This window comes from Paramormyrops kingsleyae, chromosome 24 (genome assembly GCF_048594095.1).
Source record: "Paramormyrops kingsleyae isolate MSU_618 chromosome 24, PKINGS_0.4, whole genome shotgun sequence".
Lineage (NCBI taxonomy): Eukaryota > Metazoa > Chordata > Actinopteri > Osteoglossiformes > Mormyridae > Paramormyrops > Paramormyrops kingsleyae.
Genome location: NC_132820.1, coordinates 11,905,796 through 11,932,291, shown reverse-complemented (window position 1 = coordinate 11,932,291; position 26,496 = coordinate 11,905,796). Strand labels below are relative to the sequence as shown.

Here is a 26,496-nt window from a genome sequence, read left to right as displayed (position 1 = left end):
GTTAATATGACTAAAATAATTTCAGCAGTGTGCTAAAATAAATATATCATTAAAAAACATAATTATACTGTGTAAAGAGTAATAAAAGGTTTTTGCACATAACGTTATATTTGTAATGTGCAGCAGAGTGTCCCCACCTACCACGTGGCGAAGCGGTTCTCGTGCGCCGTCGAACGCTTGCGCGTAACGTTCTCACGACGTTGATCTAACGTAGTCGCGAACACGACACGTCTGCCAGCAGCCTAAAGACACTGGGATATAACGCCGTGAATACAACACGCCCGTCCCGAACAATGTCTGATGATTAATTCCCAAAAGTAGAAAACCTTCATACGAAAAAGACACTCACTGTGCCCGGTATCAATAAATCAGTTACTGTCTGCGGTAGTCCGGCTGCTCGTTAAAAGATGGTATTTAGTTGTGAAATATCCGCTGAAACAAACCAATACACTTTCGTATCATCTCAAAACAGTATCTACACTTTTTTCCCCATATTTCCCGCCCGACCACCCACCCCAGTGTTTTACACCCATTAACACCAGGACCACCCCGCCGCCCCCCCCCCAATAAATTTTCATTGATTCCCACTTAAGTTTAAATATCATTCACAAACCAAACAAAAAGGAATAGCAACCTTCTTCTAGTAAAAGAAATTTCTGAGTATGCTTGGTATTTTAATCTTAAGGATTAAGCTAACTGGAGACTTTTGGCAATTTTGTACAAAACAATCAATTCAAAGTGTGTTCAAAAAGCACTTGTTTCCTTTGTCGGTGACCGGTGGCTGCATTCAAGATGTGAGTCTAAGTTCCTTCCACGTGCTGGAGCAGCAGCGACTTTCTAGAACGTGGAAGGGGAACTGAGCCGTGATTGGCTGTCGCTGACGGGCTGGGGAACTGAGCCGTGATTGGCTGTGGGTGACCGGATGGGGAACTGAGCTGTGACTGGCTGTCGGTGACAAGTTAGCTGATGCAAGCCCTTGCTCAGAGTGGCAGAGTGGACGTGACTCCTTGCACCATCGGCCGGCGCTGGATGAACCTGGAATGGGTGAAGGCGAGACTGTTGGCTTCCTCTTCACGTTCGCATGTCCTCCTCCGTTATCTTTGGACCCTCTTTGAGACCCGCCTCCTCTTTTTCAGGCATTCGGCTGAATCCGCCATCTTTTATAGCAGCAGGAGATACAGAGTATAGATAGTGTTTTAAAAACAAGGTAGGATTGTACAGATTCTTGGCGTGAACTCGGGTGGCTCGGGCTAAGAGATGCTCTTGGCGATTCTCTCCGTCCATCTCTGTCTCCATCCGTCTCTCCGTCTTGATAAGCTCCGCTGTGACCCCAGCACCTGAACTGCACCACTTTCCTTGTCCAGCTCCTACGTCACATGGCACCGGGAAACCAGTGTTGTGGTCATACTCCTTATATCCCTCCTTTTCCTTCTCCTCTCCCTCGTTCCCAAGTCCTCTCTTCTGTCAGTCCAGCTGGAGGGAGGGTTTTCCGCTTAAGGACCACAAACTGAGCCCACCCAGGGTGCCAGGGTCCCGTCCTCGTCATGTGCTCACAATCCAATCGTGTCTCATTCTCCTGACCACACCCCCCGAACCCCAATTCCTTTCATTCACACATTGGCTCCCTTCTGTGCCCTGCCCCCTACCCCGGACCCGACCCCGCCTCAGATGGAGGTGTCCCACAGCACGGCCGGGGGTTGGCAGGGAGGGGTGCCCGTCTTGCGAGGTTCCGGTGTCCTTCTCCAGCTGGGTAGGATGGGCATACTGTCCTGCTTGCACAGGTTGCGGTCAGGCCTCCGATGTGCCTTGATCTCCTTACATAGGCACCGTTTCCTCTCTATCACCTCCAGTAGCTTGCCATCCCTTTGGCCCTGGGTCGGTGGTGTGCCGCTGCCCCCGGTGGTGGGAGGCTGGCACTGCGCCAGCTGGGCCAGGTGCTGGTACTGCAGCTGGAGTCTGAGCTGCTGGTGCAGCTGGAGCTGCTGCTGTTGGTGGGAAAGGGGGGGCGTGCTGGGTGGTGCAGCCTGCAGTTGGGTCTGGAGCTGGTGGTGGGGGGGGGGGGGGGCAGAGAAAAAGAGGGACATGAAGGCACAGCCGACAGGCTAATCAGAATAATGAAGTGAAGGATTAAGGGTATGTGATGCAAGAACAGAAAGCGTTTGCAATATGAACACAGGGTGGGGGTGGAATTTGTTTGGGGGGGGAGGGAGGGTTAGCAGCTAATGGTGTGTTCGATTATCTCTCTCCGAGTCGGAACTCGGATGAAAACGTCATGAAAAACGTCACTTCCCATCGGAAACACGCCTCTTTTATGACGTTGATGTCGGACAAGATTTTGTTGTCCAAGTTGCCCCTGTGATGTCATTTCAACATGGCGGCTTATACACTCAACAGTAATTCTATTTTATAAATCTTTAAACATGTTTATTTGGTTAAATGTATTAATAGTTATAAATGTAACTGCACATGTTCGATTTGGAGAATACCATATCATGACCGTAAACAGTATCCTATCATGCAATATCAGATTTTTACCAGAATTGTTAGTGTCTTTGGTTTGTTTGTAGTTTGTTTGCCTCTCGAAAAAAGAATATTGCTATGAATGTACTAAAATATTTTATAAAGCTTTTAATGCGGTTTGACTAGTTCGTGTTTCTTGTTTGTTTGTCTCTCTGAAAAAATAATCTCACTCCAACTCTGCTAAAATATAAAGCAACAACACACAGCTGCGTGTTCATGGAGGCAGCCATGTTTGTTCCGAGATGTGGTAGCTCGAACGGGAGATTGCCGGACGTGATGTCACTCAACTCGGAATTTCCGCGTTCCGAGAGAAAAACGAACGCACTATAAGATGCAAAGGGGGCAACGTGTGGAGAGGTGGGTGTACAAGCGGTGATTGGACTGAAACCAGAGAGTGAACAAACAACGCCGCCATTCCCAATCACCACGGCCTGGCAGGGCGGGCACATCAAAGTCAACAAAAACGCCCCCAGTAGCACACAAGTCTTCAAAGGGACATCTGGTGCTCAAACCACTGACTATTAGTATGTGATGTCTGTGTACTGTCACCATGATAGGGACAGGGGCCAGGTGGCATGAGAACAACAGGAGGATAAATATACAGAACATAAGGAACAAAATTAAACATCAGAAGCCAATGTATATATACCAAATTTAGACAGAAAATGCTGCATTTCTTATATTGTTACTGCTGTTTTTGTTACTTCTCATGTTTAGCGAATGTCAAGTTTGATAAATTGATGCAAACTTCTGAAGAATAAGAGTTAAAAAGTCTTAAAGTCACCAAGTGGCCCAGACCCCCTAAGCCTCACCTGCCCTGGCTTCACGGGGCCTGCAGTGCCCATAGTCACCACCAGGTGTCACTCCACCCTGCCACAGCGCTGGCTGCGCATGCAGGAAGGTCAAATGGGCAGACAATGTGTCTCTGAGCTACCTAGGGAGCTTCTGGGTGGCAGGTTACTACGGAAACGGCAGCATGTCACTTCTGCCTGCAAGGGAACGCAGCCTGACATGCGCTGAAATTCCACTTAGCTCCAGAAGAGGATATGTATTTGTTTGGGGGGGGGGGGGGTGGCAAGTCTCTTTAGTCCTGTTGCAGAACAGGGCGGGGGGGAATCCTAATATTTAATTATTTTCATGCCAAAATATTCATACCAGTCGTTAACCCTTTAGGGTCAACCAGCTATAGCCCATTCATGGGGACAGAGCAGGCTCTTGTCAATGCATGGCACCCCCTCCCCCCCCCATGGTAGTGGGACTCACTCACCTGGCTCAGCCCCTCCCGGGGGGGCAGGCTGCCCTGGCGTTGCATGTTACTGTTGCCGTGTCGCACCCCGGAGGTGGAGGAGGAACGACCAAGGCGGCCCAGCTCTGAATTGCACACACAGTGGGGACAAGTGCACACACACACACAGACACACACACAGAATACTGAGTGTTAGAACAGGCCATTCAGTCTCTACAGCTGTAGCTTCTTTCTCAAATTGGGCAAAAAGGGCATTGTGATTAATGTTGACGTTAGCTTTAACGTTAACATTATCATTAGCATTTGCATTAAAGTTAGCATTATTTTTAGCATTAATATTAGTGTTAGTGTCCTTATTAGCGTTAGCATTAACGTTAGCATCCTCAGATACGTGTGCTGCAGCGAGGCCTGAGCCCCAAGGCTGCTGACGCAGTGCTTTCTGCAGCAGCTGCCGGTCTGTGTCGGCCTCCCCTGGCCAATCACAGCACGTCTGGGACTCTCGTACCAATCTGATTACCGCCGACAGCCGGGAAGGGAGCTGTAATTGGTCAGGGGAACGTTCCTTTGCCGTCCTCACCTCCATTCCGATGGCAAGCTGGGAACGTCTGGCAGGGCAGCGGGAGGCCGGACTTGGCCAGGGCCCGCGGCTCTGGGCCCCTCCCTGTGCCTCCTGTGCTCTCGCTGGCCCCACTTGCCACCACTCCCCCTCCCCCAGACCGCACTGGGATACCGGAGAGTGTGGCGCGGTCCTCCCGGTCCAACCGGGCCCGGCTGTCCGCAGTACCACTCCCGGGTTGGCCATCCTCCTCTGTGGAGAGTGAGCGAGGGATAGAGAGGGAGAAAGAGAGAGAGAGAGAGAGAGCAGTGTTCGTTAGCCGGGTCCTGCTGTTCGTGGATAAGCAGCATCATTATTCACAGTCTGCACAGCTAATTATTCAGACTCTTCATGATTCGTTATTCAAAGCAGCCTATTATTCATAGGCAGCGCTGGTAATTATTCATGTCCAAAGACAGCAGCGTCTTTCCACACGAAATGCAAATGCGCTCCTTCATTCACCTGGTGCTGCAGCTCAGGTGGGAGGCAGAGACCCCCTGCTGGTCACAGGAGGGACTGCGTTAACCAGCCTGCCTGCCTGGGTCCTATAACTGGATCCAGTTATAGGGAAAGCTAACCAGTACGGTTATAGCAGTTCACCCTGACTACACTTGGCCCCGTCCGGTTGGACCGTCCAGCACGTTACTCACTTTCTGTCTCTCTGTTGCTGTGACTGAAGGACATCTTCCTCTGCATGGGCCAATAGGCTCCCTCGTCTGTTGTGGCCCCGCCTCCGGACACGCCCCCATCCCGAGACAAGCTCCCGCTTTTCCCTTGCAGGGCGGGTTGGGCACAGCCGTCCGTAGCCCCGCCCCGCAAGCTGTCGTAGGCCGGAGGCCTCCTGAGTGCTGCAGAGGGGTAGGTCCATAGCAGCGGGCTGTCCGAGGGGGGGGGGCGGTAGGCGGGGAGGGCGTGGTACAGAGGGTGGGCGGAGTGAGGGTGCTGCAGCAGGGGCCGGGAGGAGGAACGCTGGGTGGAGGAGGAGACGAAAGAAGGGGAGGGGGCAGAGCTCAAGCTGACCTTGGCGCTGGGGGTGGCCTGGGACCCCGTGCTTGCGGGGGTCCCTGTGTCCCTCTCCCTGTCCCGCTTCTCGGACTTCAGCAAGAAGCTGACGCCCTTGGCGTCCTTGCTCCCACCCTGAACTGGAGTCTGGGTTTGCGTTGAGGACTGGGAGCCCAGTTTCATGCTGTGGGAGGTGGGCAGCTCCTTGTCAGGCCGCCGGTAATGGTGGTAGTGGGAGGGGGGTCGGTGGGAGTGGTGGTGGGAGTAGTGGTGCGAAGAGGACTGGGAGGATGGGGGCAGGGGGGTGGAGTGGCTCCGAGCCCGAAGCCCGGGGGCTGGGCCCAGCAGCGCCTCCTTCTTGTCTGCTTGCCTCTCCCCACCACCAGAGGAGTCTTTGGGGCCCAGCTGAAGGACAGGGAGTTTGGAGCTGGAGGAGGTGCTCAATGGGGGGGTCATGCTGCAGGTGACCTGGGTGGGAGCCCCTTTAGAGGACCCAGCTTTAAGCTGGGCCCCAACTCCGCTGGAAGCGGCCGCAGGCTGGGGGAAGGCCAGCAGGGGGGGGCGATGCTGCAGGAGGTTGGGGAAAGGAGCCGGGATCTTGTTACTGGTGTCCGTCTGGGTCTTGTTAGCCGGGAGGAGAAAAGGGGTGGGAGCACGGGGGGGCTGAGGGCTGGAGGAGAGGGGTGTGGGAACGGGGGTAGAGGAGGTGGAGGAGGGTAATGGGGAGGAGTGGGAGATGGAGACTGCAGCTTTAGGCTTAGCGTGCGAGGGGGGGTGGGGGAGGGGCGAGGAGGCGCAAGGTGCGGCCTTTGGGTGGGCAGTTTTGTGGTGCCGCAGCCGCTCGTGTCTGTGTGGGAGGTGAGCATGTGGGTCGCTCTCCTCCGCCAGGGGGTACTTCATCTCCTCATAGATGGCCTCGCTTTGATCCGAGTCTGAGTCGGGGGTGGTGGCCCCCGCTGGGGGAGTGGGGCCGGGGGCAGGGTGTGGGGTGACGGCGCGACTCTCCCGGGAAAACACCTGGCCAACCATCTCGATGTACACTGGCTCGTCCTCCTCCTCGCCGGTGTCCTCCGCCGGCCCCGCTCTCTCCTGGGCGGGGCGGGACAGCGGAGCAGGTGGGGGCGGTGCCCTGGGGGGTGGGGGCTCAAAGGAGAGCTGGGTGTTTGGGCTCCGTTTCGGCTTGAGCGGTGGAACCTTCCGGCCCAGCATGTCTCCCGAGTCAGACTTACTCATGGCTGCGGGACACAGAAAGAGCATCATCCAAGTTACCCAGCATGCCACACAGGAAATTACCCAGCATGCCACACAGGAAATTACCCAGCATGCCACACAGGAAATGCCATAGGTACCAGGGAAGGGCCTTCTGCCCGTGACGGAAAATATAAGCCAATAAACCAAAAATAATGATAATAAAAATAGAAAAATAGTACATTTTTAAGCTTTTCAGGTGAAGGCCTCCCTGCGCTTTTCTGGCTGTGTGAATAATCTCCCTCAGGTGCAAATTAACAGGCTGCACTTGTGATTTATCTCAGCGTTCCATATGGGGGTGTCCATCACAAATCCTCCCCCCAGGCACAAAGGGTTAAACTGAAAACTTCTCAGGGCGTTGCATTTTCACTGCAGTAAGCACCAACCCCACTACATTCAAAAGTTTTAGTCGGTCCCACAAATAAGCCACATTTTACCTTACTGAGCCCTTGTTAGCTGTAATGACTAATGCCTTGTCCTGATGATTAGCATCAGAGCTGAAGCTTTAAAATAAAGCTGAAAAACTACAAATCCCAGACAGGAACTGTGAATGAGTCACATGACTGACATGCCCTTGGCCCTGCCCCCTCACCACTTCTCTTGTCCAGATGCTGACCGGGTAGCTGTGAGGCAGCAGGCAGTGGGGGCGGGGCATCCTTGGGCGCCCCCACACCACGGGGGTCTGCGGGTGAGCTCAGGCGGGTGCTGGGGTGGCGCTTGGGCTTAGCCGGGGGGCGGCGGTCAGCAGAAGGTGGGCGGGGCCCCGGGAAGTCGCCGTTCTCCAGGCCCCCGTCGTCACTGCCTGTGCCCACGGAGTGGCAGGACTGCGACCGGGGGGCCATGGCAGAGGCGCAGGGCCGGGGGGAGAGGTCCTGAGAGGCGGGCATGGTCAGGAAGCCCATTCGAAAGTGGCGACGAAATGAGGCCAGGTCACGCACCTTCCCCACCGTCGCTGAGGCGTCCTTAGGGCTGGAGCTGCAGGAGGTTGGAGACGAGGGAGAGAAGGAGAGGAAGATGAAGAGAGGGGGGAGAGAGAGGGAGGGAGGGAGAGACAGTGGGGGAGAGAGAGATGGAGGGAGAGAGAGGGAGTAAGCATAGGGAAGAGAGAGGGAGAGACAGTGGGGGAGAGAGGGATGGAGGGAGGAAAGGAGAGAGAGAGGGAGACAGAAGGAGAGGGAGAGAGAGGGGGAGTGAAAGGGAGCATAGGGAAGAGAGAGGGAGAGACAGTGGGGGAGAGAGGGATGGAGGGAGGAAGGGAGGGAGAGAGAGAGGGAGACAGAAGGAGAGGGAGAGAAAGGGGGAGTGAAAGGGAGCATAGGGGAGAGAGAGGGAGAGACAGTGGGGGAGAGAGGGATGGAGGGTGAGAGAGAGGGAGGAGAAAAAGGAGACAGGATCCAGCTTGACTCCAAACTTCAACCACTGAGAGAAATCAGCGTGCGGCAGATGGACGAGGACTAAGAGCACAAGGAGGGGGGCGGTCACGGGTTCGAATCCGGTCACTGGCAGCCCTGCAGACTGGATGCTGTGTTTACCCCCCAGCTCTGAGGATGTCTGAGGCCCTTTCACCCAAACCCAAACAGGTTCTGCGGGAAACAGCATCTGCTGCATGCTCAAGGTGACCTTGGCACCAAAGCCTGGTTCCAGACCCGCCCCACCTCCGGCTGCGGTCACACGTGGTGAAAGTCCAATCCTCCATCAGGAGACCAAAGCTTCTGCAATGCTCCTTCCAACCAACATGACCTCTTTGAGCAGGTCACCTCTGTTATGGGTGCAGATTCCGGGATAAATGTGTCACGTGCGAGTTTCAGTTCCCTCCGAATCATCGGAACAACACGGTTAAAGCAGTAAATGGACAAAAGCCTCAATTAAGCAAAAGAAAGAGGATGCGTGATGCCTCTGTGGAACTTCAGGCGATTGCTGATGGACCATAACCTCGGCTCAGCTGGTTCCTCTGGACCAGCAGCAGTGAGAAACTCAGGGGAAGCAGGAGAGACATAGGAGTGGTAGAGCAAAGAGGCCCTGGGTACAAGGGAGAAAGTAGTGGCTTCAGCTGTGAGTAATGCAGACGTGTTTTTCTCATATTAGGACAAGAATAACCCAGATGATTGAATTAAATACTACAGAGCACCATTACTCATTACTCATTTGTGCTCCTTCAAACTTCCTGCTATTCACCACCATCGCTTTTGTTCAGCTGTTCAGTCTATGCTGCTAGCTGGCTCTCAGCGACGGGGCCACGTGGACCCCGGATGGCGGCTTGGTGCAGGACGTGACGGGGCGACTTTGCAGAGTGGAAAGTGAGTGGAAAGTGAGTGGAAAGTGAGCTGAGTGCAGGAGGCGGGCAGACAGACGGGCGGACGGGCAGAGAGAGATGGAGAGAGTCTTTGTTTGAGGAGATGAACAACTAATGACACCCAAAACGTGGAAGAGCAGGGTTAGCATTAGCAGGATGGAGTGTGTGTGTCGGTCTGCACACAAAGCACCTTAGCCAGTAGCACCTGTGCTATCTGGCTGCGACTCAGTGCCTAACCCTCCTTCACCTGCTCTGGCCGTGTCTTCACCCCTCCTGTCCTCATGAGCTTTCCTTTCCTTTCGATGAAGGCGGAGCCAGCTTTGCGGCCACTGCTGCTGTACCGTAGATCCGAAACTCCCACGGCTCTCTGGGAAGCCGCTAGCTGGCTACTCCCGACCCGGCTACCGTACCCCCAGACGTCAGACTGAGAGGCTCCACGTCCGCAGCGGGGGGACACGCTGTCGTTACCCGCATTACGCTGTGAATGCGTCAGCCTGGGGGCCGGGGGGTGCAGGCAGCCCCCGCCAAGCTCGGATATTAAAAGGCACCTGAACTGTAACTCAGCAGAACCTGAGACAGCGAGTCTCTGAGGGGCATTTAATAGAAATGATCTTGTGTTGAATATTATGACAGTTTGCTTCTTTATTAAAGATTCTTTCCCCAGGAGATCTGGGATCTGCGTGCCTCACCTCCAGGTACCACATCCGACCGGAATCAAGCCCTGCCGGGTCCTCAGACGGGAAGGAGACAGCGAAGCAGCGTAAGTGCATGACAGGTGCCTGGGCGTGTCCGTGTGTGTGTGTCCGTGTGTCCGTGTGTGTGTTTGTAACTTATGGTTAAGGTTAGGGCTGGGTAGGGGTAAAGGTCGTCATGTTGGGATTAGAGTTTTCCCCACAGAAATGAATGGAGAGCCCCCACAAAGGTATAATTACAAACCTGCTCCTTCTGAACCACAGTAGGGGGGCATTAATCTGCAGTATTACCAAGGGCAAGACCAGCCATAGAAGAAAGACACGTTCAGGATGGGGGGGGGGTCAGGGTCATCAGAGAGGAGGACCCAGCGCCCCCCCCCACAAGGCATTATGGGGCGTAACCAAGATGCAAATCGATGACTGGAGCTTGTAACTGATTAACCCAGCGAGTCTCACAATTCAGTCGTGCCTCATGTCGTCTGGGTTACAGAATTGCACCCCGTCGCCCCCTGCTGGCCTGCCTCTGACATGGTCCTACCCGCTACTCTGTGGCATCAGAGTGTGTCACTGGGTCTTTGTGAGTCCTGCACCCCCACACCAACCCCACCCCTGCCCTCCCTACTGCCTCCTGCCATCCCCACACGCTCTGAAAGCCCCCCCCCCGACGGCCCATCCCAGTATGCCCTGCTCCCCACGTCTGCTCCTGACACGGACTGACTCTGTCAGCCTTTCATAGCCCCCCCCCCACCATTCAGACACTAATTAATTCACATTCTGCTTCTGCAATCACTCAGCTGTTGCCACGGCAACCAGAAAAACCTCTGTCGATGGTCCAGCCATCATCTCGCTGTCCACATGCCAATCACCAGGTGAGGATGATGACATTCCTTTCTTCCTTATACAGTGTCCCCCCCCCCCACCGCGATCCCAAGCAAGCCACCCCCCCTCAACCAACTGTCGCCTGTTCGATTGGGAATAAAGGGGAAATCTAATCAGCATCTAGCGAGCAGGAACCCCCCCGCCGACCCTGGGTGTTCCCGGGAAAGACGGAACACGTCTGACCTCAGTGATAAGGCTCTTTCTGCTTTGAAGCGGATGGAGTCGGAGGCACTTTGGAACACTTTTTGCACCCTGCTGTCAGATGCACACCTTATACCAGTATGAGACAGGGTCCGAGACTGGCCAGACACTTTATACCGATATGAGATCTAGTCCCTGATTGGTCAGGTTTTTACAACTGTGGTGGCATGGCTCAATAGTGCAGGACATTGTTCCTGTGATCGGAAGGTTGTTGGTCCAAATCCCAGGGTTGACAGATTTCACCTTTGGAGTTCTGAGCTAGGACCCTAACCTCCAATCGCTCTAGAGACAGGCTGACCCTGTACCGGTATGAGATCTGGTCCCTGATTGGTCAGGTTTTCTGAGCTAGGCCCCTAACCTCCAATCGCTCTAGAGTCAGGCTGACCCTGTACCGGTATGAGACTGGGTCCCTGAGTGGTCAGACATCTTACGTCAATATGACATCATCTCTCGGTATTCCTCATAGTAGTCCCTTCTTTCCCGGAAGTGACATCATCTCCTTCTTTAGGAAGTGATGGGTCATGCTGAACGGTGGCTCAGCCTGATCTCCCTGTGGCCTCGACCCGCCTCCCCAGCTCCTGTCTGCCTGGCAGCTTCTCAGCTTGAATGTCCCACGCTCTTGCACTGGAGGGCGCTGCTGTTGTACCCTTGAATGAGAGCAGAAGACACCCCCCTCCTCCCCCCCTCCCCGAATCAAAGCAGCCCCTGCTAATAGGTGTACTTTCCCAGATGGGGGTCCATCTGGCTGAGCCACAGGTCGACCAGCTCATCACGGGGGCCTCGAACCCGGAGCAACACAGAGCGAGGGAGACAGCAGCGGAGAGGAGGCAGGAAGGGGGGAATAAAGGGATGAATTAGACTGGGATGGATATATGAATGAAGAAGCAATGAATGAGGCCATGCGAGCCCCCCCCCCCCCCCCCCCCCGCCAGCCTGGGGAGTAGAACGGGGGGGCTTCCTGTCAGGCGAGGAGGCGTGTGGGAGCCCCAGACTGCCGGAGAGCGGGCCCAGGATCGGAAGCTGGCCCCAGATCGCGTGGTGAGCCTGTGAGTCAGCCGGGGGGGGGGCACAGGGGTGCGGAGGGAGCGGGAAGGAGCATGCACTGTGTGTGTGTGTGTCTATGTGTGTGTGTGTGTGTCTGTGTGTGTGTGTGTGTGTCTGTGTGTGTGTGTCTGTGTGTGTCTATGTGTGTGTGTGTGTGTCTGTGTGTCTATGTCTGTGTGTCTATGTCTGTGTGTCTGTGTGTGTGTGTGTCTATGTCTGTGTGTGTGTGTGTCTATGTCTGTGTGTGTGTGTGTGTCTGTTTATGTGTGTGTGTGTCTATGTGTGTTTGTGTGTGTCTGTGTGTTTATGTTTGTGTGTGTCTGTGTGTCTGTGTGTCTATGTCTGTGTGTCTGTGTGTGTGTGTGTCTGTGTGTCTATGTTTGTGTGTGTCTGTGTGTCTGTGTGTCTATGTCTGTGTGTCTGTGTGTCTGTGTGTCTATGTTTGTGTGTGTCTGTGTGTCTATGTCTGTGTGTGTGTTTGTGTGTCTGTTTATGTGTGTGTGTGTCTGTGTGTGTGTGTGTGTCTGTGTGTGTGTGTGTCTGTTTATGTGTGTGTGTGTCTGTTTATGTGTGTGTGTGTCTATGTGTGTCTATGTGTGTTTGTGTGTTTATGTGTGTGCGTGTGTGTCTGTGAGTGTGTGTGCGTGTGTGTGCATGTACACGTGTACCTGACACAACTGGGCCAGATCCCCCCTAAAATATGGGCCACTTCCCTTATCCCCCACATCCCCTCTCCCTACGTCTTCTGCCCCCCCCCCCATATACCCCCCCCAGCTGCCCTAATCTGTCCATGAAAACGAGAGCTAACATGTGTATCTCATATAATGACGATCGCTAAAGAACCTGAACCTTACTGAGATGCTCCGTAACCTTGCAGTCTATAAAGGGGCACTCCTCAACACCATCAAACAAATACACACACACACACACACACTCACAGACACACACACACACACACAGTGACCCTCAGCAGACGGTCTGGCTGTTCCTGAAGCTCTGTGATTGGATAATCGTGCATCTTCCCGCGGATGGCCCAGCGTGTGGGCAGGGGCTTCATCACATACTTTCCCATACGCCGAAACGATCCCAGGGACACCACCCAGTTCCCTGAACACCATCGGCCCCCGTACATCAGCGGGGGGGGGGCAAGCTGGGGGAGTCACATGCTACGCTCGTGCCCTGGGTCACTGTGGGAGGAGATCTGGACCTGAGCTGTGTTCCTGTGGGTTGCTGTGAAAGCAGTTCAGGGTTCAGACCCACAACAGGGTCCCTTCAAAAGCATGGAGAGGAAAAAGCTCAGTATTATTGTATTATAGGATGCTGCCAGTAGGGGGCTCCACTCCGAGGGCTTAAATGTGTGTATGATGCACGCCCATACCCTATACTGCCCCCCCTTCTCCTGCACCCACCTCTTCTTGTTGCCATCGGCGTCGCGGTGCCGCCAGTCCAGCCGGCTCTTGCGATAAAGCAGGTTCATGTCGCCGTGGGGACCGCTCCCCTCTCGGCCAATTACAGTGCAGTGCAGCTTTTTGCCCCTCCTCTCGATATCACGCAGGAAGCGCTCCACCGCCACATCCTGGGCGGAGCCAGAGCTCATGGTATTGTGGCCAATCAGATAAGAGCTGGTGGGAGGGGCCTCAGGGAATGGCCCGTCCGTATCGGGAACCTGGAAGTGAAGTAGGTGAACATCAGTGCTAGGGAGACACAGCATATCTCAGTGTCACACAAGCACAGCTCTGCAGAGTAAGACTAATTCCCATATCTAAGGGTTAAACTATTAATAAAATCAGGCTTATACAGCTTTTCTGTAACAGTGATACTGACCCAGCAAGGTGTGAACCCACAAACCTCTCCCGTTTGACCCCACATCACTCTTCAGCCACATGGGTCCCCAAATCTGTCACCCATCATAGATAAAACATGCAGAATTTGCACTACATTTGCACATCTGGCAGCAAAACGAGAATTTAAATACCAAAAAACAGAGGAGCGACGGTTGTCTTTTGTCCTCTGGGCCCAGGGGGGGCGCCAGTGCAGGCAAGCAGGATGAAGGAGTGTTAACGTATGGAAGCAAAGCGTGCTCCCCCTCACCCCTCCCACAAAGACCCCCCCCCCCCCTCCCCACCCCCAGGGAAATTAGACAAACGCAACGTCTGTCCTTCACGGGCCATTTTGGCGCAGGGAGCGTTTGAATAGCAGGAGTGGCCATCAGATAAAGGTGTGTTTGTCTGTGTGTCACGGGGTGGGGGGCTCACGGCACAAGATCACCGCAGTTCCCTAGGCTGCGGGGGCGACCGGGACGCCCCCCTCCTCGTTAGCGGTCGTGCGCATGCGCAGGCAGAAGCCAGGGGTTGTCGAGCATTAAAAAGCAGCAGCCGTCCAAGCAGCCATTAGCCTGTGTGATTAATCAAAACAAAAACTGGTGGAGCTGAGCGCTGGGGGGGGGGGGGGGGGGGGGGCGCTAATTGGCAAAATAGCAGGTTCCCTTCCCGAGCTGCCGGGCGGCTCACACTGTCACCCACTCCCCAAGATCAGAAACAAAATAAGAGGATAAATCACGCTAGCAGACAGTGTCTCTGTGGGCCAGTCCCCTCACCCCCACCACTCTACTGCTCGTGGACCTTCATCAAAACCGTAAAAAAAATTGTGGGATTCCAGACATTTCAACCTATAGCCTTCAAGCTCCTTACACCTTAACCACCCTGCCCCCTGCTGGTGGCTCACTGAATGGTCCAGTATTTAAAAAAAAAAAACACAATCACGAGCTTCTTAGTGAGAGGAAGGCCCTGCTGGTCTACATTCACAAAACACCCCCCCCCCCCCCTCAAAAAGCAGCATCCCTGATCCTTAACCCCAACTCCCTCGCCCACCCAGCACATCATAACTGGATTGAAATCAACCTGAGTAAGTGAGTAATCAGATCAAATTTCCCTCCCCCGAGCTCCTCATCCAGGGTCCGCCACGCGGGTGCAGCAAATAAATTCACTGAGAAAACCCCAGGCATATCTTAGTTGGCCGTCCTCCGATTAAAATATTTGGATACTCACACACATACACAAACATACTGTGAACACCACGCAGTAAATTTAGAGAATCGGCCCACACCTTTTCTTAATATATGTGCTTTTTGTGAGTCTTCACACTGGTGGACAGGTAATTATATCAGGGAGTTTCTCTGTCACCTGATCCTAATGATACAAGATCTACACACTCGCTCAGATCTGTAGCCTGGGCTTTTAATAACACCGACTTTCTGCTCCTCCAGTCGATTAGCGCCTCCTCCCATGTTTGAAAGTGTGAAGGGACACCGGAAGAAATATAATATATATATATATATATATTAAGCACCAAAAACCAAAAGCAGGTGAAGAGGGATTCTGGGTAATAGCTCATTATTTTGTCATGATTCGCTGTGTTCCTTCCTACCAGCCGCCGCATTGAACTCGGTTATCTACACTGTCAGCCGCCAGTTGCAGGGTCACACATCGCGCTCAAGGACACAGCACCGGCGCCCCCACCGGGATCGGAACGGCACTGTCTCCCATGGCCGACCATTGGAGGTATTGGCCACCACCCCACTGCAGACAGGACCCCACAAAACTGTGCTTAAACGTGCCCAAAGTTGTGTTGACGGTCACCAGAATGGCACATGATTACACTCGAGGAGGAGAATAGATCACAAAACCTGGCACTGAACCCTACCCAAAGGGGTAGAAGCTGACCCTGAGTCAGAACAAGGCAGTAGGGACTCCCTCAGCAGGACTGCAGTGGGTAGCATTACAATTTCCTCACTGTGACATTGAGCATTTCCTGCCTGACGGACATCAGATCTGTCCTGAACTGACCAATAGCGCAGCTGGAGGCAGCTCTTGCCCCTCCCTCTTCTGGTCGCTGGAGGTACAGCTGCCCTGATGCGCCCCTTACTCCCTGCCCCACATTCTGCCGTCGTCATGGCAGCACTTTTGCAGCACTGCTGTTGGGGGGGGGGCGGAGCAATGACCAGAGTAGCATCCAGACCTCGAAGGAAGAGGAGAGGAGGGCAGATAGACAGATGAGAGGAGAAGGGAACAGCAATGTGACAGAGCTGTGGGGAGAGAGGGAGAGACAGTGGAGGAAGGAGGTGAAGATGGGGGAGGGAGGCGAAGGCCGCCTCTGCGCGTGTGAGCACGGTCTCCTAGCAACGCCGCCGGCAGCCCCCCCCCCACCCTCCATCGCTCCCTCTCTCTCCCCCTGTCCCTCTCTCTCATTCTCACTCTCGCTCTCCCCCAGTCTCTCTCTTGCTCTCTCTCCCTCTCTCTCTCCCTCCGTCTCGGTGCCACCGCGTGAAGCCGCCAGCGAGGGGGTGAGAATAACGCTGTGAGAGTGGTGCGGTGCTTCAGCACGCAGGAAACAGCGGATGGAGATGAAGCACAGCCTGAACAGACAGAGAGAGAGAGAGAGAGAGAGAGAGCTAGAGAGAGAGCGAGAGAGAGAGAGGAAGCAGAGGGCGGAGGGAATGAAACCACACATTCCCCACCAGGTGTTCCCTGAGAAACCCAACAGTTCCCCCTAGGTCTCTGAGATGCACATGGCACTGTCACGCACTGTACATACATAACCCACACACACATATGCATTCTCTCAAAGCCTTTCCCACAGGGGCGTAACGGGGCCAGACATGTGGTGAGACGCTCTGGGGAGACAGCACCCCCCTGGCATCCTCCCCCCCAAGGCTGCTGGCAGGAGATCATCCAGAAGAACGTGGCCGGTAGCCCTTCCCGGAACGCGGAGCACAGTGGACGCTGGCTCCTCAGAGGTGAGCCGGAGACACGGGAGAGAGGCGGCAGCCTCAAATATCGCGAGAGGCTTGGAAATGCGGGTGAGAGAACAGGGGCTGGAAATATGGACTGAGAAACACAGTCCTGCTAAAGGCTAGGAGAGAAAATGCGCGTAACGGCTGTGAACACCTGGATACATACAGGGGAGAGAGAGCTGGGCTTCACAGCGAGAGCCTTCTCACAATGCACTACCATGCAGCCGCATCACGTTCTTCTTGGATATCAGGATGATGGCCTGACATGTAGCAGACATGTGCGTGCATGGTGGAAACACCAGGCACATTACAACACGCCAAGAGCATGGAATCCCCAGAAGGTCACGCGTGTCCATCCAACATGTTGGAAGATAACAGGAGCCTTTTCCCTTCCTTCTCCTGCCTCCCTTTTTCCACACCCTCCCCTCTTTTCCCTCCCTCACTCCTTCGCCTTGCTTCTCCTTTCCCTCCCTTCTTACATCTCTCTTTTTCCATACCCCCCCCCCCCCCCCAAGCGAGTGCAGTCTGCGAGCCGGCGTACTCCATGACCTCCCTCTCACTCTGCCTCCCTCCCCTCCCCACCTGCCCTTGGTTCCAGCATCCTCCGCTGGAATCTGCAGTAACCAAGGTGACACGCTTACACCCGGCGACCGGCTGTCAAACACAGACAGAAACACACACAAGCTGGGTCACCCCCCCCCCACCAACGCCATGCCAATGCCTCTGACTGCAGTGTAGCATCTCAGCCTGCCTCACCCCGCATGGCTCGCCCTCAATGCCCCCTGCCAACTCAGTACCCTCCCCCATGGACCAGTGACAGACAGTCTCACATACACGCACATGCGCACACACGTGCACACACAAGCATGCGCACTCTGGAACGTGGTGTGGCAGATCCCAAAGTCTCCACTGCATCACCCTGCTGTGCATCTCTGCAGCATGACTGGCCGCTGTGCTGGAAACAAAGAGGCACTGAACAGAGTGGAGTGAGAAAGAGTGAAGCTGAGTGAGAGAGTGAGGCAGAGTAAAGCAGTGAGAGAATGAGGAAGACAGAGAAGCAGAGAGAGTGTGAAGCAGAGTGAGTGTGGAGCACACAGAGAGAGGCAGAGTTAAGCAGAGAGAGAAAGTGAGGCAGAGAGTAAAGCAGAGTGAGAGAGTGAGACAGAGAGGGAGTGAGGCAGAGTGAAGCAGAGAGAGAATGTAGCAGTGGGGGCAGAGTGAGAGGGTGAAGCAGACTGAAAAAGTGAGTGAAATCAGAGTGAGAGTGTGAAACAGACTAACAGTGTGAAGCAGAGTGAGGCAGAGTGAAGCAAAGAGAGAAAGCGAAGCAGAGAGTAAAGCAGAGGGAGACAGTGAAGCAGAGAGACAGAGTGAGAGTGAGAGAATGTAGCAGTGGGGGAGAGTGAAGCCGAGTGAGAGAGTGAGGCAGAGTGAGAGAGTGAATCCGAGTGAAAGAACGTAGCAGTGGGGGCAGAGCAAGAGATTGAAGCAGAAAATTAAAAAAGTGAGTCAGAGTTGAAGCAGAGTGAGAGAGTGAGGCAGAGAGGTGACGGTGACAGCGTAGCGCAGACCGGTGGCATACAGCAGAGTGACAGTGTAGCACAGCAGCTGGTGACACAGCCAGCTCTGCCTGCTTCCTCTCACCTGCTCCCTTTGCAGGCTGCGTAAGATTTCCATATGAAAGCTGCCAGCTGCAGCCGCTCTCCCTCCTCACCTGCAGACAGAGCAGCTTTTCATCGCAGCAAACGCTGCTAAGATACAGGCTGGAAAGGAAACCCGTGCCGGAGACAGAACGACAAGCCCGACACGCGGAAGCGCTCGCGGGGCGCACATGCCGGCAGCCATCCACAACGAGCACCTGCCTCTCCCCGTGCAGTGAGCTCGCAAGCGCCATCGCTGGGCTAACAGGTCACACTGCAGGTCAAAGGGAGCACAGATAACAACATCACAGACACGCAGCATTTCCATCCATTCATCGACCGGCTGCTTATCCAGTGTCAGGTCCCACGGAGCCCTAAGTCTACCCCAGAATGCACTGGGCTTTCTAACAGCACCCTGGGCAGGACAAAACACACTGGCGTTTTATTTAATAAAACATGTTACTCAATCACTGCACACAGTCAAAATGTTCCCCAAGTAGCCGACAGCATTGAGGCAGAGCAGCAGGTCCTGAAATGAGGCCACAGACCAGCACAGAACCAAACGTCCGTATTGCACTATTAATCCGCCCCTTTCTTAGGTAATTAGGTAAATATTTAACTAAGTAAGGGGCAAATCCCATTAAATCCCAGCGGATTCCTTTCTTTTGGGTCAAGCCCACAGACAGTCTAAGCCCATATTCCCGTGCACTTTGTAACGTTAAAGTTTCACACCAGTCATAGCCTGTGGTGCATGAGTTTAATATTCCGCGGGGCCGTCTGATCGCAAACAATGGATAGTAATTAATTGCACATCACCGTTTTGTCATCATTAATTATTAATAATGGCACCTTTTGGACTCGTTAAGCGGGTGACGAGTCGGATAACCGCTGGTATGTAATTCTCATGTTTTCTGCCTGCTGACCACAGCAGGTGAGGTGAGGTGTGATCCTGCCCGACAGCCGCACAATAAAAGAAAGTCACAGGTGTGAAAGGTAACATGCTTCCTGTGTGGTTTCTTACCCCCCTCCCCCTGTGTCTGCTCATCCTACCAACCGCAGCTCTGAGTGACCCACAGCCAATGAGTCAGTGGAGGCGGAGCTTCATCCTGAACATAGATATAGACGTACTAGATCAGTCGAGGGTGGTGCAAAGATGATAGTGGGTAGCAAGGCTGGGGGTTCGAATCCCACTCCTGCCTTGTGTCTGGGCTTAGCAGGCAGATCTCCTGGTCAGGTGAATTGGCATAAATAGAGCATGTGCATCCCCCCCCCCACCCCCCCACCCCAAGTCAGGCCATCGACACCAGCATTGACACACGGAGGCTGGATTTCCGGCATGTTCTGCTGGGTTGTGCCGCGTTTCGGGCCGGGTGCAGCTGCGGAGCGCCGCTCTGACTAAAATAAACGTCCTCAGCGGAAGCGGGAGCGTGACGTTTTTTCACCTCTGTTTTCTGGGACAGGAGCGACTGGGAGGTGCCGAGCGCCTGATCAGGAGCCGCTCCCTCCCTCTCCCTCGCCTGCCTCCTCCGTCTCCAGCATCCCGGTCCGCATCTCCCTGAACTCCTCCGTCTCAGCTCCCCTTTCTTCGCGCAGTCCTGCACTTCCAGCGGTCCACTGTTTTTTTTTTTTTTTTTTTTTACTGAGCTGTTGCCAAGCAGGATTTAGAAAGAGAGCTGTGAGTCTCTCTCTCTCTCCCTCTCTCTCTCTCTCCCTCTCTCCGCTCCCGATGCAGGACACCCGGGCAGTACGGTACAGAGAGGAACACGTCAGGCGGCCTCATCCGGCCCCATGGCGTCAGTCAGCTTGGCAAAGACCAAACAGTCTTTGTCGCCTTTGGCGCGGGTCCATTAAACACGCCACTGCTTGATCTGGGGCCCGCAGAGCCACGGGGCATTAAGGAGAGCAGGTCACCTGACTCTGACCAGTACAGTCACGGTACGGTTCGGGTTTCTGTGGTGACGGATCTGATGTATCAACAACATGCCCCCCCCCCCAACCCACATCACCAAGGCTGTTATTTAGCACCTCTCAGGTCAAAGCTATGCTTGGAATTCTGGGTAATATTGTGATTGAAGAATTTGTCAGTAAAACTGTCTCCTCCAGCCTCCTCTCCACATCCCTCCTCTCTCCCAGCCTCCTGTCCACCTCCCCCCTCTCCTCTGGCCTCCTCTCCACAGGCTCCCCTCTTTAACTCCCTCCTCTCCTCTGGCCCAGTCTCCACCTCCTTCCAGTCCACCCGCTCCTCTCCTCCGGCCTCCACTCTACCTCCCTCCTCTTCTCAGGCCCCCTCACCACCTCCTTCCTGTCTACCTCCCTGATCTCCTCAAACCTTCTCTCCATCTCCTTCCTCTCCACCCACCTCCCACTTCTCCTTCAGCCCCCTCTCTACCTTCTTGCTCTCCACCTCCCTCCTCTGGCCCCTTCTCCATCTCCCTCCTCTCCTCCAGCCCCGTCTCCTTCCTCTCCACCTCCCTCCTGTCCTCCGGCCCCTTCTCCACCTCCCTCCTGTCCTCCGGCCCCTTCTCCACCTCCCTCTTGTCCTCCGGGCCACCTCCCCTCTCCATCTCCTTCCTCTCCACCCCACTCCATTTGTCCGGCCCCCTCTCCACTTCCCTCCTCTCAACCAGCCCCCTCTCCATATCTTTCCTGTCCACCTCCCCCTGCTGCAGCCTGCTCTCTTTCTGCTTCCCATGCTTTAGTGATTTTCCCCTCCCTGTTTACAGGGCCCTTCCCTGCTGTGTTTATAGTGCTGTCTCTCCACTTCACTTAGCAGATGATTTATCAAAAAGAGTTACAGCTTTGAGCCCCACTGATAACACGGCTGCATATCTGACACGTTCAGCATCTTCAGGTACAACAATATGGCACTTTAGTCCAGTAACCTGTTCATATTCATTAACACTCTACCCACAGTTCAAAATTAACCCTTACAATTTAACATAGTTATTCAAAAGTATATTCTGTTAATTCCTAATAACTGAAAACAAGTATAAGAGATTATCGACCTTTGTAATGCCAGGGTCCTGTGTCTTTCCAGACAGATTCACTCCAATTCGTCCCACCATGAAACAAACCACCCACCATAAGGGACCTGAACCTGCAAGTTCCCAGGTGTGCCACTAGAGGTCACTGTGGAGCAGAAGATTAACACGAGGGTCCATGTGCGCTGACACGTCAGGTTATCTTCTAAGGTGTGGGGAGGGGAAGGGTCTGCGCTCGCCTGCCCACTTTCTAGAGGAATGTTGGCAGGGGGCCTTGCAGCACAGATCCAACATTTCATTAAATTCTGCACCAGAGAGGCAACTGTGCCATGGAAACCTGGCTGTTGATGTCACAGTCAGTCTCCTAGCGACCATCGTTCCATATTTGGTAGTGCCACCTGTGCGTGAGTAAGAGGAAAGGTGCCTCTCAGAGGTCCAGCAAGCACCTGGACTGCACCGTGTCGGCGAGCGCAGCTCTTAACTCGCGGCTCCGGAGTAAATACGGGGTGATATAAACCGCGGGGAGTGAGAAATCAATGGGAGCCAGAAGCCGTGCGACGATCCAGAAAGACACGAGTCTCCTGTAGTATTAATCTGCTCTCGGCTGTTACGTCACCTGTCACTGATTAACCAGCAGGAGTGTTTGTCTGCATCCTTGCTGAATGTCTAATCCCTGATATCTGTGTGATTTTTCTCCTCCCAAATGTACAATTCATGTTTTTTTTTTTTAAATCCAGAATCATAAACGTTTCACTTTATGTTACGCAGTTACATGGAAGTTGCTGATTAATTCCCCTGTTATTTTGTAGCAAACAACCAAAATGTGGTTAGTGATCGATAGAAATAGTACATCACAATACACTGGCACATGGTAGCATTCATGAGTTTGGAATAACCCCCAAAGTGACACCTCAGTACCTGCCACAAGTTACCGTGAGAGTTAGACAGACTCGTGTGTGTGTGTCTCACACACACGTGCAGACACACATGCAGGGGCGGATTAACGCACAGGCTAGATATGGCTTAAGCCTAGGGGCCCCACGTGTGCCAGCCTGCAAGGGGGCCCCCATTGGCGCGGAGGGGGGTGGGGTTGGGGGGCCCACAGACTACTGTAGCCTAGGGGCCTCTGTACACCTTAATCCGCCCCTGCACACATGGGTTCATAATTATATCTTTGTGGGGACTCTCCATTCATTTCTATGGGGAAAACTCTAATCCCAACATGATGACCTTAACCCCTACCCAGCACTAACCTTAACCATAAGTAGGCAAACTAAATACAAGACTTTTGGCATTTTTAGTTTTTTGATTGCATTCACAAATCTTTGCGGGGACTTGAAAAAATGGTCCCCACAATGTAATATAAACATAATCCAGCCACACACACAGAGAGAATGGACATGCGCAAACACGTGGGTCCTCCATGTAACCTGGGGATCCTGCTGTCTGTGAAAAGGCCGACATCCCAAGCTTGGCCTTCAAGCCCACGGCCCTGCGCTCCGCCTTCCGGACGCTTGTCTCCAATGACCCCGATTCCGAGGCGTCAGGCTGAATTCCCGCAGGCCTCGGGTTTATCGGATTTCCGTCGGAGCCCTTCTTCATCCCCACCTGCGGCTGCCTCTCTGCGCTCGTCACTAACGCGTCCCTGAAAAACTCACCCAGTCCCTACTGGAACGTGGTGGAGATCCACACGGGTTTAAACCAGCTTTCATTTCCAACGAACGTGAAACCGAGAATTCCCTTCAGCCAGTCTGGTCTGTGTGCAGTTCCTCAAACATCACAGAATAGCCGGAGAGCTAATATAAACACGCCTGCCTTATTTAACCGATAATATCCTTGACTATATATTGTTTTGACCACGTCAAAATTACTAATCTACGACGGCTAGACCAGGAAGTCACGAACCCACAGCTCATCGGGGACCGGCCAGACTCCACGGCGCTACGGCACGCTGCTAAAATCGCTGACAACCTGAAAGACGTGTGTTAAGTCCATGACCTGGACCACCTGAAGACTGGGATTAAGGAATCAGTAGGACCGGCATCATCACCGACCCGGTGCTGTCACAAGTGCTCCAGGAGCGCCTCTGAACCCGCATCCCGCAGCACTGATCGTAACCCTGCAGCACCAGATCGGTCCCCGTTACGCTCCCGGTATCGCAGAGGGTGGAGGCGTTGGGGTCACCCTGAGTCCACATGAGGCTCCTGCAGCTACACGGTACCAGACCGGCACAGAAAAGGCCAATTTCAGGCTGACGCCCCTGCCGTTTTCAGATGCTCTGCTGCCAAAAACAGCGCCGCGTCAACCCTGAGCGCTTCGCATGAACGCGGCGTGATCAGAGCTCGCGCGGCACCCCTGACCCTCAGAGAAGGATCCGCAGCTTTCCCGCGAGGCTCCCGCGAAAACCGGCACGACGGAGTTTACGCCACAGACGGTCCGCTGTTTTCCCTAGCAGGGTGAGGGTGGGTACTTGTGTGTGTGTGTGTGTGTGTGTGTGTGTGTGTGTGTGTGTGTGTGCGTGCGTGCGTGCCCACGGTTATATGCACTTGTCTGGAGACAGTCTGGTGTGTTTTTTTCTCTCCCTTGATGGTACTACGCTTAGATGAAGCTGGAGGCGGGATTTTAAACGCAAACCCCCGTCGCCTCCACTCTCCCCCCCCCCCCAACTCCCCCCGCCTCCCCTGCAGTAGGCTACCACGCCAGAAGCAGCCATCGCTAGCGCCGGGTGTCAGAAACACACAAACTGCACCACTGTTTACAAAACTAGCCTGAACGCGAGGTTTAAGCAGGTGACACACGCGTGATCATTGAAGCCACTACACCGCTACATGTAAAATACCACCATATTCAAGGACATACTGTAGATCGCCCAAAACACCTTGGCTGTACACCTGTTTCCTGCTGATACACCGCTATACAGGTGAACAGTCTACAAGCACGGTGTACCTGTACCGGTCTGCCACTGCCACCAAACCATCGCACAGGTGCATAATCTTCACATGCCTCCACGCACGGAATGATACACACCCTCACCCCGCACTCATACCGCAAAAATATCACAGCCCCATCCACAAACACACGCACACACCACGCCTGTACTTAAACAGACACCCAGAGTATCATCCACCAATGCAGCTGTGATTAATCAAGCATTGGATTTTCAGAAAGGGACAAATTATTGCCCAAATGCACGTAATCCCATCACGGGTGTATATAAGTGACGGCAATAGCAGCAGCGATTCAAACGATATTCAAACAGAAGTATATGATCACGTCAATCACCCCCACCCACCCCCGGCTCCAATAAACAGAACATTTCGCCTAATTTCAACCATTAAGCGTATATTCGGATATTCCCGATAAAGTCCCACTTGAATTCCTACCTTTACTGGCTATTTATTAGAGGAAAGACCAGAAAAACACAGTGAAAAACTTACCTGTGTTTTTGCGGCTGATGACTCCGCATCCAAAACAGGAGCGAGATTTTTTAATCTCTTCACGACTATATATATTCACAGCAGTAACACGGCGATACTGTACGGGAATCCCGTTTAGCTATTTACTATGAAATAATAGTCAGGGGAGGGGGGGAAAATCACAAGCCCCAGTGATTAAATGTCATTCCCGACACTGATGACACCGTGCATTTCACTTGTTAATTAAACGATATTGTTGTAAGGAAAACGCAAGGTGCCTCCCGTCGTAAAAACAAGCAAAACATTTCGAAACGCTGATGATGATGCATTTTCCAGGGCAGGCAGGTGATAAGCGAGGACAGGAAGAACCCCCTTATTTCAAAATATGCTTAAACAACATACAGTGCAAGGAAAAGGTTAAGCTATTTTATAATCCTGCATGTAACAGCCCAAGCAGCTTCCCACCCGCAGGCAGACGAACCTAAACGTTTCTGTTTTTTATCATCGATTGGTATAATGTCCGGTTAGAGTTGCGGTTCAGATCCGTGGTGCATTTCATTGCGACGTAACAAAAATACCCTTAAAGACTCATTCACAAATGAAAGGGCATGCCGGCGTGTCCCGGGGAGCCGACACATCCTCACCGTAAGCGTGAAAAGGAAATCAATGAAAAAAGCAACTTGAAATATATAAATAAGGCCGATGCCGGCTCAAATAGTACTATTAATATTCATATTGGAGTTGCTCTTCTGGAGCCAGCCGTCTGCTGTGGAGGGTACGGAAAGCGTCTGCCGCACGCCGCGCCTCGCCGGATACCCGCCGGTCCTGCCGTATATGAGATGTCGTCTTTTTAAAGGTCGACATTCCTAGCCCTCGGACATCCGATTTCAAATATATTTTGGAGATATTGTGCCTTTTGTTGACGCTGTCGCGCCGTCCTTCCTCCCCTCTCTCCCTCCCTCCCCTCCGCCGTCCTCTCGGGTATTTACAGTTTGGGCAGCGCACTAGCCACGGACGTCAGCGGCCGGCGATCGCGTCGGGCTCCCGGGCTCCGTCCCTTCATCTCTACGGCAATCGACGACACCGCGTTTCAAGCGAAGGGACGCGATGAGCCGGAGAAGAAGCCACTGGAAATTCGGCGAAATGACACTGTGGAGGCTGGGATGCAACCAGACTGGGGGGGGGGGGGGGGGTTGGAAAAAAAAACACAAAGAGGCCAACACGTGGTGTCAACAACACACGATTCATGCAAATGAACACATGATCCACGCAAAAAACACACGACGCGCGCGAAGAGGCGTTTTATTTAACCCCCGACCCTTGACACGCATAATCACCGGGATAAGACGCCTTGAGAATAAACTAGGTACAAAGACACGCCATGAAAACGCTCATCCACTCAGACATACAGTTCCACGCAAACAGCCGCAGACAAACTGAGACATACGTCCAAATTTAGACCCACACCCCCGCAGATAGACACTCACACATTCCCATTCCCATTAAAGCACACACGGCTGACAGACACTGACAGTGCGCCTTACAGGATTAGTAAGGTTAACGCCAATTAGTAGAGCGCTTCATTTTAGCGCAGAATTTGCATGAAGGTTTATTTTATTGGGGCGGCTAGTTCAGCACTGCCGCCCATTAAATCACAGTTCTTCCTTTCCGTCCTTTCCCAATTTTTTGCTGCCCTCTATCTGCCTCGTGTCATTCGCAGTTACGCTGCTGTAACAGCGTGTGTGTGTGTGTGTGCGTGTGTGTGTGTGTGTGTGTGTGTGTGTGTGTGTATATATATATATATATAGGCACAGTTGTATAAACAGGTTAATTTTTATTCTCCCTGTGCCGTCTTTTCTGTGAAATGTGATAATTGACCAGGGTTTATCTGCTTCTGCTCCGTCACTTACGGCCCTGAAGGCATTTTGCGGGTTATGTTTTCCTACA

The 26,496-nt window shown here is 53.4% G+C and overlaps 1 protein-coding gene across 2 annotated transcripts; it reads right to left on the bottom strand.

The window, feature by feature from the left end:
• Positions 1-580: 580 nt before the first annotated feature.
• Positions 581-25,708, bottom strand: LOC111860804 (neuronal tyrosine-phosphorylated phosphoinositide-3-kinase adapter 1). Of its 2 annotated transcripts, none has more exons than XM_023844823.2 (7): positions 24,571-25,708; positions 13,130-13,386; positions 7,204-7,586; positions 5,012-6,598; positions 4,344-4,574; positions 3,788-3,891; positions 581-2,042 (listed from the first exon to the last, which is right to left on the bottom strand). In XM_023844823.2, the coding sequence occupies exons 2-7, from the start codon at positions 13,315-13,317 to the stop codon at positions 1,665-1,667; spliced, it is 2,871 nt and encodes a 956-aa protein (XP_023700591.1). In that variant the 5' UTR covers positions 13,318-13,386; positions 24,571-25,708; the 3' UTR covers positions 581-1,664. The 2 variants fall into 2 exon arrangements, with proteins under 2 accessions (XP_023700591.1, XP_023700592.1); XM_023844824.2 differs by having other exon boundaries at positions 25,539-25,708.
• Positions 25,709-26,496: the final 788 nt, after the last annotated feature.